The 19,906-nt window shown below is 43.6% G+C and overlaps 2 protein-coding genes across 2 annotated transcripts in view; one reads left to right on the top strand and one right to left on the bottom strand.

The window, feature by feature from the left end:
• Positions 1–17,484, bottom strand: part of LOC112260956 (collagen alpha-6(IV) chain) — a 252,425-nt gene extending 234,941 nt beyond the window's left edge. Inside the window, exons 1-3 of the mRNA XM_042329326.1 lie at positions 17,397–17,484; positions 17,105–17,234; positions 16,877–16,922 (exon numbers count right to left, since the gene is read on the bottom strand). Coding sequence (XP_042185260.1) covers positions 16,877–16,922; positions 17,105–17,115 — 57 coding nt within the window. The 5' untranslated portion in view covers positions 17,116–17,234; positions 17,397–17,484. The remainder of the gene's footprint in view (positions 1–16,876; positions 16,923–17,104; positions 17,235–17,396) is intronic.
• Positions 17,485–18,414: 930 nt separating this feature from the next.
• The window catches only part of LOC112237840 (collagen alpha-5(IV) chain-like), a 113,822-nt gene continuing 112,330 nt past the window's right edge, over positions 18,415–19,906 (top strand). Inside the window, exon 1 of the mRNA XM_042328134.1 lies at positions 18,415–18,698. Within this exon, the coding sequence (XP_042184068.1) occupies positions 18,609–18,698 (90 nt within the window). The 5' untranslated portion in view covers positions 18,415–18,608. The remainder of the gene's footprint in view (positions 18,699–19,906) is intronic.

Raw genomic sequence — 19,906 nt, 5'->3', positions numbered from 1 at the left:
GGTACCTCCCTGTGTACATGTTGAAAAATACACACGTTCAGGTGAAAGACAAAAGAAAACATAGAATATGAAATATTGAAAGATGTCCACTGTTCTGCTCCTATCAGTGATTGAGATATGAAGAAGGAAAAAACCCATACAGAACTTAATAATCAATCAGATGACAGGACATCTATCAGAGTAGTTTCTCCTTGACATTCACACGGTAGTAGCACCAACTCAGAAAAAGCCTGAGCACCAACCCCCACCAAAAAACACCTCTACAATGTTATGTCACTCACTGACAAAGTGGAGTCACAATTCAATGGCTCAGACACTAGACGTATTGTACGTGGCAGGGTCTACAGACAATCACGGACTACAAAGGGAAAAACAGCCACGTCGGTCACTGACGTCTTGCTCCCGGAAAAGCTAAACACCTTCTTCGCCTGCTTTGAGGACAACACAGTGCCACTGATGCGGCCCGCTCCCAAGGACTGTGGGCTCTTGTTCCCCGTGGCTGACGTGAGTAAGACATTTCAGCGTGTTAACCCTCACAAGGCTGCTTGCCCAGATGGCATCCCTAGCCACGTCCTCAGAACATGCACAGACCAGCTGGCTGGAGTGTTTTACAGATATATTCAATCTCTCCCTATCCCAGTCTGCTGCCCCCACATGCTTCAAGATGTCCACCATTATTTCTGTACCCAAGAAAGCAAAGGTACCTGAACTAAATAACTATCATCCCGTAGCACTGACTTCGGTCATCATGAAGTGCTTTGAGAGACTAGTTAAGGATCATATCACCTCTACCTCACCTGACTCCTGTTCACCCCGCGACCATGCAGAAGGCGAGGTCAGGACGGGTGAATCAAAGCTGGGACCGAGAGACTGAAAAATAGCTTCTATTTTAAGGCCATCCAACTGTTAAATAGCCATCACTAGCTACCACCCGGTTACTCAACCCTGCACCTTGGAGGCTGCTGCCAAACATACCATACGTAGACATGGAATCACTGGCCACTTTAATAACGGAACACTAGTCACTTTAATGGTGTTTACATACTGTTTTACTCATCTCATATGTGTATACTGTATTATATTCTTCCGTATATTAGTCAATGCCACTCCGACATTCCTAATTACTTATACAGTATATTTCTTAATTGCGTTCTTTTACTTTTAGACTAGTGTATTGTTAGATATTGCTGCATTGTTGGAGCTAGGAACACAAGCATTTCGCTACACCTGCAATAACAGAGAGATAACAGGGAGAGAGAGAGGGGGGAGAGGGAGACAGAGAGGGGGAGAGAGCGAGGGTGAGGGTGAGAGAGAGAGATAGAGGGGGAGAGGGAGAAAGAAAAGGGCGAGAGAGAGAGAGAGAGAGAGAGAGACAGAGGGAGAGATTGGGGGAAAGGGTGAGAGAGGGGGGAGAGGGAGAGAGGGGGAGGGTGAGAAAGAAGGAGAGAGAGAGAGAGAGAAAGATAGAGGGGGAGAGGGAGAGATAGGGGGAGGGTGAGAAAGAAGGAGAGAGAGACAGAGAGGGAGAGGTAGGGGGAAGGGTGAGAGAGAGAGACAGATACTGACTGCTGCCTACTCTTTGGCTTTCATATTTCAAAACAGATATTTTTTACCACAGTGATTACCTGTGGTTATTCATGTTTTCAACCTGTGACAATCTCAACCATCTAAGGACATTTAGACAGATGTCTATAAGTGTTACCTCTGGCGCTTTTTACCCTTCACTGACACACACACACACACACACACACACACACACACACACACACACACACACACACACACACACACACACACACACACACACACACACAGGTTGGCACTGATGGCCATCTATTACATTCCACCGCCTAGGGCCATGCAAATCCACACATGGAGAAAAGAGGGTGAGGAGAGGTAAGGAGGGGGTAGGAACCACAGTTGCCTCACTTAGTGGAGGAATGTTCTTGAGGTGACACCTGCGGAGAGGAAAATATCGCAACAAGTCCTGCCTAGTAGCACTGGAATTCCAGGAGGGAGGGCAGGAGGGTTAGATGGACGGAGAGAGAGGGTGAGATGGAGAGAGAGAGGGGGAGAGGGGTGAGATGGAGAGAGAGAGGGGGAGAGGGGTGAGATGGAGAGAGAGAGAGAGAGAGAGAGAGGGAGAGGGGTGAGATGGAGAGAGAGAGGGAGAGGGGTGAGATGGAGAGAGAGAGGGTGAGATGGAGAGAGAGAGAGGGGTGAGATGGAGAGAGAGAGGGGAGAGGGGTGAGATGGAGAGAGAGAGAGAGAGAGAGAGGGGTGAGATGGAGAGAGAGGGGGGAGGGGTGAGATGGAGAGAGAGAGAGGGTGAGATGGAGAGAGAGTGTGAGATGGAGAGAGAGTGTGTGAGAGAAAGAGTGTGTGAAAGAGAGAGAGAGAGAGAGAGAGAGAGAGAGAGATGGTGAGATGGACGGAGAGAGAGAAAGGGAGAGAGGGTGAGATGGAGGGGGAGAGAGAGGGAGATGGAGGGAGAGAGAAAGAGAGGGGGAGATGGAGGGGAGAGAAGAGAGAGGGGGAGAGGGAGAGAGAGAGGGGGAGATGGAGGGAGAGAGAAAGAGAGGGGGAGATGGAGGGAGAGATGGAAGAGAGAGGGGGAGATGGAGAGAGAGAAAGAGAGAGGGGAGATGGAGGGAGAGAAAGAGAGGGGGGGAGATGGAGAGGGGGAGATGGAGGGAGATGGAGGGAGAGAAAGAGGGGGAGATAGAGGGAGAGAAAGAGAGGGTGAGATGGAGGAGAGAGAGGGGAGATGGAGGGAGAGAGAAAGAGAGGGGGAGATGGAGGGAGAGAAAGAGAGGGGGAGATGGAGAGAGAGAAAGAGAGGGGGAGATGGAGGGAGAGAAAGAGAGGGGGAGATGGAGGGAGAGAGAAAGAGAGGGGGAGATGGAGGGAGAGAAAGAGAGGAGAGAGAGAGAGAGAGAGAAAGAGAGGGGGAGATGGAGGGAGAGAAAGAGAGGGGGAGATGGAGAGAGAGAAAGAGAGGGGGAGATGGAGGGAGAGAAAGAGAGGGGGAGATGGAGGGATGACATTATAAAAATCAATGTACACAAACAATACGTGTGTGGTTAAAATTGGCTAAAAACACACATTTCTTCCCACAGGGCCGTGGGGTGAGACAGGGATGCAGCTTAAGCCCCACCCTCTTCAACTTATATATCAACATATTGGCGAGGGCACTAGAACAGTCTGCAGCACCCGGCCTCACCCTACTAGAATCTGAAGTCAAATGTCTGCTGTTTGCTGATGATCTGGTGCTTCTGTCCTCAACCAAGGAGGGCCTACAGCAGCACCTAGATCTTCTGCACAGATTCTGTCAGACCTGGGCCCTGACAGTAAATCTCAGTAAGACCAAAATAATGGTGTTCCAAAATAGGTCCAGTCAGGACCACAAATACAAATTCCATCTAGACACTATTGCCTTGGCCTAAACATCAGCACCACAGGTAACTTCCACAAAACTGTGAAAGAGCTGAGAGACCAGGCAAGAAGGGCATTCCAGCTAAAAATATTGAAATCAGTTATAGAACCCTTTGCCCTTTATGGTTGTGAGGCCTGGGTTCCACTTACCAACCAAGAATTCACAAAAATGGGACAAAGACCAAATTGAGACTCTGCACGCAGAACTTTGAAAAAATATCCTCTGTGTGCAACGTAAAACACCAAATAATGCATGCAGAGCAGAATTAGGTCGATACCCACTAATGATCAAAATCCAGAAAAGAGCCGTTAAAATCTACAACCACTTAAAAGGAAATCGATTCCCAAACCTTCCATAACAAAGCCATCACCTACAGAGAAATTAACCTGGATTAGACCCAACCAAATCACGAGAAAACAAAAATGATAATTACTTGAAACATTGGATAGAATTGACAAAAAAACTGGAATGCTATTTGGCCCTGAACAGAGAGTACACAGTGGCAGAATACCTGACCACTGTGACTGACCCAAACTTAAGGAAAGCTTTGACTATGTACAGACTCAGTGAGCACAGCCTTGCTATTGAGAAAGGCCTCTGAAGGCAGACCTGGCTCTCAAGAGAAGACAGGCTATGTGCTCACTGCCCACAAAATGAGGTGGAAACTGAGCTGCACTTCCTAACCTCCTGCCAAATGTATGACCATATCAGAGACACATATTTCCATCAGATTACACAGATCCACAAATAATTTAAAAACAAATAATTAAAAATAAACTCCCATATCTACTGGGTGAAATACCACAGTGTGCATCACAGCAGCAAGATGTGTGACCTGTTGCCAATAGAAAAGGGCAACCAGTGAAGAACAAACACCATTGTAAACACATCCCATATTTATGTTTATTTATTTTCCCTTTTGCTCTTTAACAATTTGCATATCGTTACAACACTGTATATATACATAACATGACATTTGAAATGTCTTTATTCTTTTGGAACTTCTGTGAGTGTAATGTTTACTGTTCATTTTTAATGTTTATTTCACTGTTGTTTATTATCTACTTCACTTGCCTTGGCAATGTTAACATATGTTTCCCATGCCAATAAAGCCCTTGAATTGGAGAGAGAGAGAGAAAGAGAGAAAGAGAGAAAGAGAGAGAGAGAGTGAGAGAGACAGAGACAGAGAAAGAGGAAGTGAGAGAGAGAGAGAGAGATAGAGAGAGAGAGAGAGAGAGAGACAGAGAGAGAGAGAGAGATAGAGAGAGAGAGAGAGAGAGAGAGAGAGACAGAGAGGTTTCACTTAAACTTGTTTCACTTAAACTCCCTCTTAGTCACTTTCTGCAGTTCTTTCTCTTTTTCACCTTCTGTCGTGTAGGCCTCACCCTCCTCAACCTCTCCGCTCCTCTCCTCCTTTCTCACAGCCTTCTGTTGTGTAGGCCTCACCCTCCTCATCCTCTCCGCTCCTCTCCTCCTTTCTCACGGCCTTCTGTCGTGTAGGCCTCACCCTCCTCATCCTCTCCGCTCCTCTCCTCCTTTCTCACGGCCTTCTGTCGTGTAGGCCTCACCCTCCTCATCCTCTCCGCTCCTCTCCTCCTTTCTCACGGCCTTCTGTCGTGTAGGCCTCACCCTCCTCATCCTCTCCGCTCCTCTCCTCCTTTCTCGCGGTCTTCTGTCGTGTAGGCCTCACCCTCCTCATCCTCTCCGCTCCTCTCCTCCTTTCTCATGGCCTTCTGTCGTGTAGGCCTCACCCTCCTCATCCTCTCCGCTCCTCTCCTCCTTTCTCACAGCCTTCTGTCGTGTAGGCCTCACCCTCCTCATCCTCTCCGCTCCTCTCCTCCTTTCTCACGGCCTTCTGTCGTGTAGGCCTCACCCTCCTCATCCTCTCCGCTCCTCTCCTCCTTTCTCACGGCCTTCTGTCGAGTAGGCCTCACCCTCCTCATCCTCGGCCGTGTGAAGAGGGTCTTTGCCAACAGCTGTGTCAGACATTGCTCCAGTCCTTCCTCTTGTGTGTTCTGAGATTAACCTGATGTTCTGTTTTTAGACTGGAGTATATTGTACCCATCTATCAAACTAATCATTTAGTTTAAAAACAAACATGAATATACAATGTTGCTATGTTTTTAGATTGACGAACACCACATCATCCAGGGGTGAATCATAACTTCTATTCAAATACATGTTTTGCTTAGGGTCCCATTGATATCAATGCATGACTTAGGGAAACACTGAACGTTAGGATTCACCCCTTAGGATAAGTAAATAGGGGGAGGGAAGGGTCCCAATGCATGATTTATGTACATATCATAGTCTGATTCAGCCCATGGGCATCTCATGAGTTTTAAGGGACTGTGTGTGTGGAGACGGTGTGTGTGTGTGGACACTTATCTCCTAAGCCTTGTGTTATCTGCAGTAGAAAGGAGCGAGACAAACGGATAGGAGAGAGGAGAGGAGGAGAGCGAGAGAAAGAAGATAAGAATATTCCCATGAGAATATAGCCCTTTGAATTTAATTGAAAGAGATGTACACAGCCATAATATGGCCACAAGAGACAGCTCTAGTTTTATTTATTTAACTAGGCAAGTCAGTTAAGAATCCATTCTTATTTACAATGATGGCCTAGGAACACACACACTGACTTGTTCAGGGGCAGAACAACATATGTTTACCTTCTCAGCTTGGGGATTCAATCTAGCAACCTTTCGGTTAGTGGCCCAATGCTCTAACCACTAGGCTACCTGCCACCCCGGGAGTCCTTTGGAACATTTGTGAGTGTAATGTTAACTGTTCATTTTTTATTGTTTATTTCACTTCTGTTCATTATCTATCTAACTTGCTTCGGGCAATATAAACATATGTTTCCCATGCCAATGAACCCCTTTGAATTGAACATGAATTGAGAGAGAGAGAGAGAGAGAGAGAGAGAGAGAGAGAGAAAGAGAGAGAGAGTCCCTACATGCTTCACCACCTCTGCTATCACCTCTGCTATCTCTGACCATTTAGGTTAATCACAGATCAGCTGATCTCCACTGAAGGAGATGTTAGGTTGTATCACCACCCAATCTACCCTCGTCAATGTCTGACCTCACAACACTAACACTAGACCAAACTAAGATGACTCAATTGACAATAAAGGCATGTAGGGAGGGACCTTTCTAATAATCAATCAATCATTCACTAACTACAATAATAAACAAATTAGGGACCGTTTCAATTCCTAATCAGTCTCTATTGAATTGAGAGCCAAAAGCTGACCATATATCCATAAACACTGACTCATTTCATTACAGTGAAGCCACAAGAGAATGAGAGAATGACCAAGCGCACCTGGAAAAGCCCAAAGACAGAAAGAAAAACATGACTCTTTCAGCTGCTTGTAGTGTCTCTCACACACACACACACAAGCACGCACGCGCATTCACACATGCACACACAGCCAATGACTACTGAAGATGGCACCGGAGGGGATGGCTGCTGTTGTACTGGCTCTTAACCAACCGTGCTATTTTGTTTGTTTTTTCACCTTTTTTGTAACTTATTTTGTACATAATATTGATGCTGCCGTCTATTATGACCGAAAAGAGCTTCTGGACATGAGAACAGCGATTACTCACCTCGAATTGGATGAAGAATCTTTCTTTAATGAGTCAGATGGGAAGGATGTACTCCAAACACGCGTACAAGCCCTCCTCCCCGTCATTCGCTGGAGAAAGAAACTGCAATTTTGCAGAAAGAGATCGGGGTGCCTTGTGAGGATCAGGCGGCGAGATGCTAATCTGCCTTTGTCATTTGCCATCCGTACTGTTAGCTAACGTTCAATTGCTGGAAAATATATGGGACGAACTGAAAGCACGTAAATCCTACCAACGGGACATAAAAAAATGTAATATCTTATGTTCTACTGAGTCGTGGCTGAAAGACGACATTAATAACTTACAGCTGGCGGGTTAAACAATCTATCGGCAGGATAGAACAGCAGCCTCTGGTAAGACACGGGGCGGGGGCCTATGCATATTTGTAAACAACAGCTGATGCACGATATCTAAGGAAGTCTCAAGGTTTTGATCGCCTGAGGTAGAGTATCTCATGATAAGCTGTAGACCACACTATCTAGTTTTCATCTGTATTTTTTGTAGCTGTTTACATACTACCACAGACCGATGATCGCACTAAAACCGCACTCAATGAGCTATATTCTTCCATAAGCAAACAGGAAAACATTCATCCAAATGTGGCGCTGCTCCTGGTGGCCGGGGACTTTAATGCAGGGAATCTTAAATCAGTTTTACCTAATTTCTATCAGCATGTTAAATGTGCAACCAGAGGGGAAAGAAACTCTAGATCACCTTTACGCCACACGCAGAGATGGTTACAAAGCTCTCCCTCGCCCTCCATTTGGCAAATCTGACCATAATTATATCCTGATTCCTGTTTACATGCAAAAATTAAAGGAGGAAGCACCAGTAACTTGGTCTATAAAAAAAAGTGGTCAGATGTAGCAGATGCTAAACTACAGGACTGTTTTGCTGTCACAGACTGGAATATGTTCCAAGATTCTTCCGATGGCATTGAAGAGTATACCACATCAGTCACTGGCTTCATCAATAAGTGCATTGATGACGACGTCCCCACAGTGACTGCACGTACAAACCCCAACCAGAAGCCATGGATTATAGGCAACATTCACACTGAGCTAAAGATTAGAGCTTCCGATATCGAGGAGCGAGACTCTAACCTGGAAGCTTATAAGAAATCCCGCTATGACCTCTGACAAACCATCAAACAGGCAAACCGTCAATACAGGAATAAGATCAAATCGTACTACACCGGCTCTGACGCAAGCAGGATGTGGCAGAGCTTGCAAAGGGATGCACAGCCGAGAGCTGCCCAGTGACACGAGCCTACTAGACAAGCTAAATAACTTCTATGCTCGCTTCAGGCAAGTAACACTGAAACATGCATGAGAGCACCAGCTGTTCCAGAAGACTCTGTGATCACGCTCTCCGCAGCCGATGTGAGTAAGACCTTTAAACAGGTCAACGTTCACAAGGCCGCAGAGACAGACAGATTACCAGGAAGTGTACTCCAAGCATGCACTGACTACCTGCCAAGTGTCTTCACTGACATTTTCACCCTCTCCCTGTCAGGGTCTGTAATACCAACATGTTTCAAGCAGAACACCATAGTCTCTGTGCCCAAGAAAACTCAGGTAAGCTGCCTAAATGATTACCGACCCACAGCACTCACGTCTGTAGCCATGAAAGGCTTTGAAAGGCTGGTCATCGCTCACATCAACACCATTATCCCAGAAACCCTAGACCCACTCCAATTTGCATACCGCCACAACAGATCCACAGATGATGCAATCTCTATTGCACTCCACCCTGCTCTTTCACACCTGGACAAAAGGAACACCTATGTGAGAATGCTGTTCATTGACTACAGCTCAGCGTTCAACACCATAGTGTCCTCAAAGCTCATCACTAAGCTAAGGATCCTGGGACTAAACACCTCCCTCTGCAACTGGAACCTGGACTTCCTGACAGAACGCCCCCAGGTGGTAAGGGTAGGTAACAACACATGCGCCACGCTGACACTCAACACGGGGGCCCCTCAGGGGTGCGTGCTCAGTCCCCTTCTGTACTCTCTGTTCCCTCATGACTACACGGCCATGCATGACTCCAACGCCATCATTAAGTTTGCAGATGACACAACAGTGGTAGGCCTGATGACCGACAATGATGAGACAGCCGATAGGGAGGTCAGAGACCTGACCATGTTGTGGAAGGACAACAACCTCACCCTGTGGACTACAGGTAAAGGAGCACCGAGCACGCCCCCATTCTCATCGATGGGGCAGTAGTGGAGCAGGTTGAGAGCTTCAAGTTCCTTGGTGTCCACATCACCAACAAACTAACATGGTCCAAGCACACCAAGACAGTCGTGAAGAGGGCACGACAAAACCTATTCTCCCCCAGGGGACTGAAAAGATTTGGCATGGGTCCTCAAATCCTCAAAAGGTTTTACAGCTGCACCTGACGGGTTGCATCACTGCCTGGTATGGCAACTGCTCGGCCTCCGACTGCAAGGCACTACAGAGGGTATTGCGTACGGCCCATTACATCAACGGAGCCAAGCTTCCTGCCATCCAGGAACTCTGTACCAGGCAAGGTCAGAGGAAGGACCTAAAAATTGTCAAAGACTCCAGCCACCCTAGTCATAGACTGTTCTGTCTGCTACCGCACGGCAAGCGGTACCGGAGCACCAAATCTAGGTCCAAGAGGCTTCTAAACAGCATCTACCCCCAAGCCATAAAAGTCCTGAACATCAAATCAAATGGCTACCCAGACTACTTGTCTTGCCCCCCCCCCCCGGTCCCCTTCTACGCCGCTGCTACTCTGTTATTATCTATGCATAGTCACTTTAATAACTCTACCCACATGTACATATTACCTCAATTACCTCGACACCAGTGCCCCCCGCACATTGACTCTGTACCGGTGCCCCTGTATATAGCCCCGCTATTGTTATTTACTGCTGCTCTTTAATGATTTGTTATTGTTATCTAGGAATTTTTTAGGTATTTGCTTAAAACTGCATTGTTGGCTAAGTGCTTGTAAGTAAGCATTTCACTGTTGTATTCGGCGCATGTGACAAATACAATTTGATTTGATTTGATTTTGTATTAAAGCAATGAAAACAATCAAGCATCCCCAGAAAAGTGCTAAAAACAGCCCACATATGTAGCCTAAGAAACAAGTTTCATGAAGTCAATAACTTGCTAGTAACAGATTTATATTCTGACTATCTCTGAAACTCACTTATATAATACCTTTGATGATACAGTGGTAGCAATACATGATTATAACATCTACAGAAAATACAGAAATACCAATAGTGGAGGTGTTGCTGTTTATATTTAGAACCACATTCCTGTAAAGCTTAGAGAGGATCTCATGGTAAATAATGCTAAAGTAATGTGGTTACAGGTTCCTCTGCCTCACCTAAAGCCCATTATGGTGGGAAGCTTCTATAGACCACCAAGTGCTAACAGCCAGTATCTGGATAATATTTGTGAAATGCTTGACAATGTACTGTATGTGATATCAACAGATAGGTATATTTTCTGGCAGATTTCAATATTGACTGGCTTTCATGAAGCTACCCACTCAAGAAAAAGCTTCAAATTGTAACCAGTGTCGGCAACCTGGTTCAGATTATCAGTTAACCTAGAAGGGTAGTTACAAACAGCACAGGAATTAAATGATCTACAGTTGAAGTCGGAAGTTTACATACACCTTAGCGAACTACATTTAAACTCAGTTTTTCACAATTCCTGACATTTAATCCTAGTAAAAATTCCCTGTTTTAGGTCAGTTAGGATCACCACTTTATTTTAAGAATGTGAAATGTCAGAATAATAGTAGAGAGAATTATTTATTTCAGCTTTTATTTCTTTCATCACATTCCCAGTGGGTCAGAAGTTTACATATAATCAATTAGTATTTGGTAGCATTGCCTTTAAATTGATTAACTTAGGTCAAACATTTTGGGTAGCCTTCCACAAGCTTCCCACAATAAGTTGGGTGAATTTTGGCCCATTCTTCCTGACAGAGCTGGTGTAACTGAGTCAGGTTTGTAGGCCTCCATGCTCACACACACTTCAGTTCTGCCCACAAATTTTCTATAGGACTGAGGTCAGGGCTTTGTGATGGCCACTCCAATAATTTGACTTTGTTGTCCTTAAGCCATTTTGCCATAACTTTGGAAGTATGCTTCGGGTCATTGTCCATTTGAAAGACCCATTTGCGATCAAGCTTTAACTTCCTGTCTTGAGATGTTGCTTCAAAATATCTACATAATTTTGCTACCTCATGATGCCATCCATTTTGTGAAGTGCAACAGACCCTCCTGCAGCAAAGCACCCCCACAACATGTTGTTGCCACCCCCGTGCTTCACGGTTGGGATGGTGTTCTTCGACTTGCAAACATCTTCCTTTTTCATTCAAACATAACGATGTTCATTATGGCCAAATAGTTCTATTTTTGTTTCATCAGACCAGAGGACATTTCTCCAAAAAGTACAATATTTGTACTTTTTGTGCAGTTGCAAACCGTAGTCTGGCTTTTTTTAATGGCAGTTTTGGAGCAGTGGCTTCTTCCTTGCTGAACAGCCTTTCAGGTTATTTCGATATAGGACTTGTTTTACTGTGGATATAGATACTTTTGTACCTGTTTCCTCCAGAATCTTCACAAGGTCTTTTGCTGTTGTTCTGGTATTGATTTGCACTTTTTGCACCAACGTACATTAATCTCTAGAAAATTCCTGAGGTCTTGGCTTATTTATTTTGATTTTCCCATGATGTCAAGTAAAGAGGCACTGAGTTTGAAGGTAGGCCTTGAAAAATATCCACAGGTACACCTGTGATACAGTGAATTATAAGTGAAGTAATCTGTCTGTAAACAATTGTTGGAAAAATTACTTGTGTCATGCACAAAGTAGATGTAATTTAGCAAATTAACACTGGAGTGATAGATGAGCAGATGATGATGTGCAAGTAGAAATACTGGAGTGCAAAAGAGCAGAAAAGTAAATAAAAACAATATGGGGATGAGGTAGGTAGATTGGGTGGGCTATTTACAGATGGACTATGTATAGCTGCGGCGATCGGTTAACTGCTCAGATAGCTGATGTTTAAAGTGAGAGAAATGTGTATTGTATTATGTATTGATCATTTACTAAAGCTGCAGAAACTTGCTTTAGAGCCTCCACACATATTGGGATATCCACATCCATCGGATGTAGTGATCCTAATATAATAGCCATATCTAGGAAAAGTAATGTTGTGTCATTCAATTTTGTAGTGATTCTTAAGTTGATGATGTAACTAATATTTGCTGGTCTGGGTCATTTTATTTAACTAGGCAAGCCAGTTAAGAACAAATTCTTATTTTCAACGATGGCCTAGGAACAGTGTGTACCTTGTCAGTTCAGGGGTTTGAACTTGCAACCTTCCGGTTACTAGTCCAATGCTCTAACCACTTGGCTACCCTGCCGCCCCATAATGAGGAGCAACCAGATGCTGCACTTGACACATTTAGGAAATTGTTTATTCAAGTTACTAATAAGCATGCACCCAATATGAAAATGACTGAAAAAGTATGGTTACATCCCCTTGGATTGATGAGGAATTGAAAAATGGAGAAGGTTGAGGCAAGGAGTATGGCAAATAAGTCTGGGAGCACAACCGATTGGCAAATGTGAAAAATCATGTGACTAAACTGAATTAAAAAGAAACTGTACTATGAAACAAAGATAAATGATATAAAGAACGACAGTAAACAGCTTAACTGAAATGCTTCGCAAAAAGGTCAACTCAGCTCCATCATTCATTGAATCAGATGGCTCATTCATCACAAAACCCACGGATATTGCCAACTACATTCAGGATTGTTCATTGGGAAGATTAGCATATTTATGTACGACATGCCTGCAACAAATGCTGAGACTGCACATTCAAGTATATCCGACACACAGCTCGGACACCCATGCATACCCCACAAGACATTCCACCAGGGGTCCCTTCACAGTCCCCAAGAACAGACTGTGGGAGGCACACAGTATTTCATAGAGACATGACTACACAGAACTCTATTCCACATGAAGTAACTCATGCAAGCAGTAGAATCAGACTTTCACCGCGGGGACTGTGGTGAGACAAACACAGGCACATGCATACACACACACACACAATAACATACGCACTATACACACACATGTAGATGGATTTTGTGTTGTAGATATGTGGTAGTAGAGTAGTGTCCTGAGGGCACACACTTAATGTGTTGTAGATATGTGGTAGTGCAGTAGTGTCCTGAGGGCACACACTTAATGTGTTGTAGATATGTGGTAGTAGAGTAGGGGCCTGAGGACACACACTTAATGTGTTGTAGATATGTGGTAGTGCAGTAGTGTCCTGAGGGCACACACTTAATGTGTTGTAGATATGTGGTAGTAGAGTAGGGGCCTGAGGGCACACACTTAATGTGTTGTAGATATGTGGTAGTAGAGTAGGGGCCTGAGGGCACACACTTAATGTGTTGTAGATATGTGGTAGTAGAGTAGGGGCCTGAGGGCACACACTTAATGTGTTGTAGATATGTGGTAGTAGAGTAGAGGCCTGAGGGCACACACTTAATATGTTGTAGATATGTGGTAGTAGAGTAGAGGCCTGAGGGCACACACTTAATGTGTTGTAGATATGTGGTAGTAGAGTAGGGGCCTGAGGGCACACACTTAATATGTTGTAGATATGTGGTAGTAGAGGCCTGAGGGAACACACTTAATGTGTTGTAGATATGTGGTAGTAGAGTAGGGGCCTGAGGGCACACACTTAATGTGTTGTAGATATGTGGTAGTAGAGTAGGGGCCTGAGGGCACACACTTAATGTGTTGTAGATATGTGGTAGTAGAGTAGGGGCCTGAGGGCACACACTTAATGTGTTGTAGATATGTGGTAGTAGAGTAGGGGCCTCAGGGCACACACTTAATGTGTTGTAGATATGTGGTAGTAGAGTAGGGGCCTGAGGGCACACTTAATGTGTTGTAGATATGTGGTAGTAGAGTAGGGGCCTGAGGGCACACTTAATGTGTTGTAGATATGTGGTAGTAGAGTAGTGGCCTGAGGGCACACACTTAATGTGTTATAGATATGTGGTAGTAGAGTAGGGGCCTGAGGGCACACACTTAATGTGTTGTAGATATGTGGTAGTAGAGTAGGGGCCTCAGGGCACACACTTAATGTGTTGTAGATATGTGGTAGTAGAGTAGGGGCCTCAGGGCACACACTTAATGTGTTGTAGATATGTGGTAGTGCAGTAGTGGCCTGAGGGCACACACTTAATGTGTTGTAGATATGTGGTAGTAGAGTAGGGGCCTGGGGGCACACTTAGTGTGTTGTAGATATGTGGTAGTAGAGTAGGGGCCTGAGGGCACACACTTAATGTGTTGTAGATATGTGGTAGTAGAGTAGGGGCCTGAGGGCACACACTTAATGTGTTGTAGATATGTGGTAGTGCAGTAGTGGCCTGAGGGCACACACTTAATGTGTTGTAGATATGTGGTAGTGCAGTAGTAGCCTGAGGGCACACACTTAATGTGTTGTAGATATGTTGTAGTAGAGTAGGGGCCTGAGGGCACACACTTAATGTGTTGTAGATATGTGGTAGTAGAGTAGGGGCCTGAGGTCACACACTTAATGTGTTGTAGATATGTGGTAGTAGAGTAAGGGCCTGAGGGCACACACTTAATGTGTTGTAGATATGTGGTAGTAGAGTAGTGGCCTGAGGGCACACACTTAATGTGTTGTAGATATGTGGTAGTATAGGGGCCTGAGGGCACACACTTAATGTGTTGTAGATATGTGGTAGTAGAGTAGTGGCCTGAGGGCACACACTTAATGTGTTGTAGATATGTGGTAGTAGAGTAGGGGCCTGAGGGCACACACTTAATGTGTTGTAGATATGTGGTAGTAGAGTAGGGGCCTGAGGGCACACACTTAATGTGTTGTAGATATGTGGTAGTAGAGTAGGGGCCTGAGGGCACACACTTAGTGTGTTGTGAAATCTGTTGTGAATGTTTTGTGATGTTTTTCAAATTGCATAACTGCCTTAACTTTGCTGGACCCCAGGAAGAATAGCAGCCTTGGTCGCAGCTAATGGGGATCCATAATAAATACCAACACAAACCCATTTAGCCTCTCCAGATATGATCTGTACACAGTCTACAATGACCTTTTATGTTGTCATCTTAAGGCGCAGGATATAAGGCTAACCCTATTCACACATGACCTGACCTCTGTGAGTTGTAACATCCGCATAAGTCAATACTTGCTTCGTTTCTATAGTGATTGCATGATGACCCATAAATACGCAGAGACTATACAAGCCAACTTGCAAGTGGATACAAGCGGCAATAACATGAGTACTGTGTTATATTAGGGCAGGTAATACAATATAAAGAAAGTATCTCAAGGAAGATGGAAGATTTTTCTTTACAATAGACATGTTTCGGTCAGACTCTTGCATGATGAGTTAACTTGGGGCCAGTACACTTGGTTCCCAGAGCAACCATCACCTAGGCTTTAGCGCATGAGGTCAATTATCTCTCCGCTACAATGGTTCCTTGGAATGCTCAGATATCTCATAGGTCCAGGCTAGGGCATCAAGACCTCATTTTGCAATCAACCCGTTCTTAGAAAATACTAGAAGTAAATGTGCGGATGTATGAACGGAAAATCAGATAGAAATGTATTTATTTAAAAGAAAGTGTAAACTATGACTATAATTGTGGCTATAACTGTGACTATAGTCTTTATATCTTAGTCATCATTAAATCCTCATAGCATTACTAGGCTATGCATGTATTAGAAATGTATGACAATTACACGTAGGCAGGCCTATAAATGAGAGCGTGAATAAGGCGCTCTAGATGTGGCTAAAGTTATTTGTTGAATTATTCAAAGCGGAGCGAGTTTTGACTCGCTCGCAAATCTCAGTGGGCCTACAGACAGTATTCAGTATTCTATCCTACAGACAGTATTCAGTATTCTATCCTACAGACAGTATTCAGTATTCTATCCTACAGATAGTATTCAGTATTCTATCCTACAGACAGTATTCCATAAATACAAGTAAAACAAAACGAAATAAATGATAGTTGCAACTATGGGGATAAATCATGTGCGTTTTAACTTTGTAAATCATTATGAAAATGTGAATTATAATAGTAAAATGGCCATCTGTCACTGACTGGATGATGTTGAAATAAAGAACATCTTCACATGCGTAAAACTCTCATTATGGATGAAAGGTCAGTAAGCAATTTGACTGGTGGGCTCTTGTAATCAGCGTCCAGAATCTAAAGACAGCGCTCGATAAACCCGAGACAAATATTTAAATTCCCTCAAAAGAGGAAGGGTGATTCTGCCTATAACACGCACGCTGTGCCCTGTCCTAGAGAAAACTACAGTGAGCGTGAATATGTTGTCATGTTTCTTTTGAATTAGCCACCAATAAGTGGCCCACTCAAACAACAGGCTTACAATATCTAAATATCTATAATACATCTGTACAAGACGCAATTGCATCATATAAGCATTTGGAATATACATAGCCGAGGGATAATAATTGTTGTAGAACACACCAGCGAGCTCCGCTCTGCGCAATAGAGCGGAGCACCTCTGGTAACCTACACTGACACAGCACTGGTCATGCACGATATTGTTTGAAACAATGTTGCCCTAAATTATAAATCCGAGGTTCGCAATACAGAGATAGAAAAATAACACAACTTCAAGGCTGTAGCCTCATCAGTTGATTGAAGGTTACATGCGCACACTCGAGTCGAGAGCCCTTAACTATGAGTAAGGTAGCACTTACCCCGTGTGTCGCTTCAACTGCCCAGCTGACAGCAAGTACACAAATCCTAAAAAAAGAAATAAACAATTATATATCAGACTGGCTTTAAAAATAAACAAAAGTTATACTAACTTTATAATGAAGTATTCGCGGGATAACATATTTGGCTACAGAACAGTTGTAAACTGACAAGCAACGTCAAACTATACCGCTACGACAACAGATAATTTTGAGCTCAAATAAACGCACCAGAATTTCATGTTGAATCCCGACTGGAAGAAAAAACGGGTCGTTTTCCTGGTAGCGGTCTCCCAGTCCGGTCTTCACTCCAAGCAGCTACAAGTGCCTGGACGAGCTCATTGATGAATCCAAAAAGCGTCTGTGCCACCGAAAGACGAGAAGAAAGACCAAAGAGAGAGGGAGAGAGATTTCAAATGAGGGAGAATCATGCACCAAAAGGCTATTTTCGTTAGGACTAGTTGAAATCGTTAGGTTATTTCGTCGTTTTACGCTATAAAGAATAGGGAAAGTTAAAACTCACCAAGTTCACTTGTGAAAACGTTCGTTCCTGACGGAGTTGTTTCACGCACGGCAACTACTTCGCAGTGCATGAAAGCAGAGGGGCGGGCCTTTAGCGTTGTCACGCATAGCCTACCCTTACCCACTTGTTACCCACTTTAGTTAGAAACCCCTATGGTACTATCAATACTCGAATAAATGATATAAAGTCAACAAGATAGCACTTTTATGTTTCATTCCTATTTAATGGGAGATTAAATACGCATGTCTTGTGACAGACTATGCAATTAAGACAGCGAACGATGAAAACATTGATACCTTGACGAGGTTGCTTTTATAAAGATGTTAAAGCTACATTACTGAACTGTAAAAGAGAAGAAAGTATTAATTGATAACTGATCACTCTTATGAGAAGGGAGTGTGATCTTTGTGGAATGTTCTACTTTGCATAATGTCGCGTTCTACTGCTAGTCAGAATTAGGGGACTCTGGAATGTAGGACCTGCTAATTGGTTGAACCTCACGTAGACTAGAACCAGTTAGCAAGTTGTACAAGTCTGAGTTTCCTAGTTCCGACTAACATATGAATGCTGCATAAACCGCTAAATTCCATATGACTTTTCCAAAAAAAGCACAACATTTTTCCCCTAAATCAATATCGTAGGCATAATGGAATGCAACATGTTGGGACGACATTTGGAAATGTCAAACAAATGTATTATGTCAACACTTTAGGCTTTTTGTAACCTGAGGCAAAGAACAAAATTGCCCTACACAAGTGTGTCCCATCTGCCTCAGAAAATTGCAACAGTTTGTGTCTTCAAAACCACATTTGCTACTGAAAAAAAGAAGAACTAAACCAAATTATAACAATTTATTAGCTATATATCTTAGCATAGGCCTACACGCAAATATTTATTGGGATTTTATTTGTTTATAAATGCTGAGTTATTATGCACAAGACCTGTTGAAGCAAGTGTCAACAGCTGCGCATTGATCCGAAGTAGATCCGGCTGTACACGTTCACAAGCCTACAGAGGAGAAGTGATTCAGTGGTCGCAGCGAAGGGAACAGTCCCAGTACACTACGGCTTGGAGTTGACACAACAATCTACTGACTTCTAAAAACGATTGTGTTCTAATAAAAAAAAAGTTAGCAAAAGAATATGACATTTATCTGACGTGCTATTTAGTAGAACTTGTCAATGTTTAGTTGAGGCAGATTATTTTCTAAAAATGAAAAAAAACGTAAAGAGTCTGCGAAATCTCGCCATGGGGTTGATGGTTGTTACCCTCTGTATCACGGTCCAGGAGTCGGAATCAGCGGTGAGTAACCAGCCTACAATTACTTTATACACTTGTCGATGTAGCCTATTTGTAAAGAAATATAAGCCGGTTAACACAGTTCAAACCGCGACTGGCTCCTTAACTCACGTCTTGTTGGCGAAAGTTTCTAAATTGAGTGGATACTTTATAGCAAGTCTCACTTTTCTACCCCTGGTCTAATAATATTACGTCTCATCTTCTCGCCTTCTGTTTTCAAAATATGTTTTAAAGTGTTATTGCATATAATAATAATAATTATATATTCCTGTGAGTTATTGTCGCGCTATTGCACAGTTACGAACAAGCTCCATTCTAGGGAGCATTTATTCGCGTCACCGTTCAGAGATAAGAGCGCGGGCCGGGGCACCGCAGCCCAGCTCCAGCTCGCGCCTATCACAATTTTTTTTCTAGGTCTGTTCTGCACCGGGCGACTTGTAAAAACACTCTGCACCCTTTTCCTACTTTTTGTCTATTATGGAAGGAGAATATGTGTTATTGCAAACAATTTGTACTTGTACCCTCTTTGTAGAATGGTTAAAGTTACAATGCCCGCATTATGTACCGTGTGTCTTTTCTAATTTATTTGTGGCATTTAAATGAAACTTTGGCCAGCACATTGCAAGTAGGCTACATGGAATGGGCGTTTTGCATTGCCTGGTAAAAAGTGAGAGTGGAAATAGGCGCTGTCACTGCATATTGGGGCGCTCTGAGCTTTGTTTATTTTTCTGGTAAAAAGAAAACACACACACACATATATATATATTGTTCCAGAGGGGAGAAGTATATATATCTCAGAGGGGAGAAGTATATAAGTATATATATATATATATATATATATATATATATATATATATATATATATATATATATATATATATACTTCTCCCCTCGGGAACAATTCAATCAACAATTTAATCAACTACAGGTTCTTGGTAAGATGCCTCAATGCATTTGAATGAGACAGGATACCCAGGAAGTGAAAATCAACATCTGGGCATAACCGTCCTCTGTTCTCCCACACTGAATCCAAGAGGAGATGCTGGACAAGTTGACATTTTTACTTGCATGCATATCTCTCTATCTCTCTCTCTCTCTCTCTCTCTCTCTCTCTCTCTCTCTCTCTCTCTCTCTCTCTCTCTCTCTCTCTCTCTCTCTCTCTCTCTCTCTCTCTCTCTCTCTCTCTCTCTCTCTCTCTCTCCCCCTCTCTC

The sequence above is a fragment of the Oncorhynchus tshawytscha genome, linkage group LG10 (assembly GCF_018296145.1).
Source record: "Oncorhynchus tshawytscha isolate Ot180627B linkage group LG10, Otsh_v2.0, whole genome shotgun sequence".
In the NCBI taxonomy this organism is placed as follows: domain Eukaryota; kingdom Metazoa; phylum Chordata; class Actinopteri; order Salmoniformes; family Salmonidae; genus Oncorhynchus; species Oncorhynchus tshawytscha.
The sequence above is the reverse complement of the archived record's forward strand: the minus strand, read 5'-3'. Positions and strand labels throughout refer to the sequence as shown.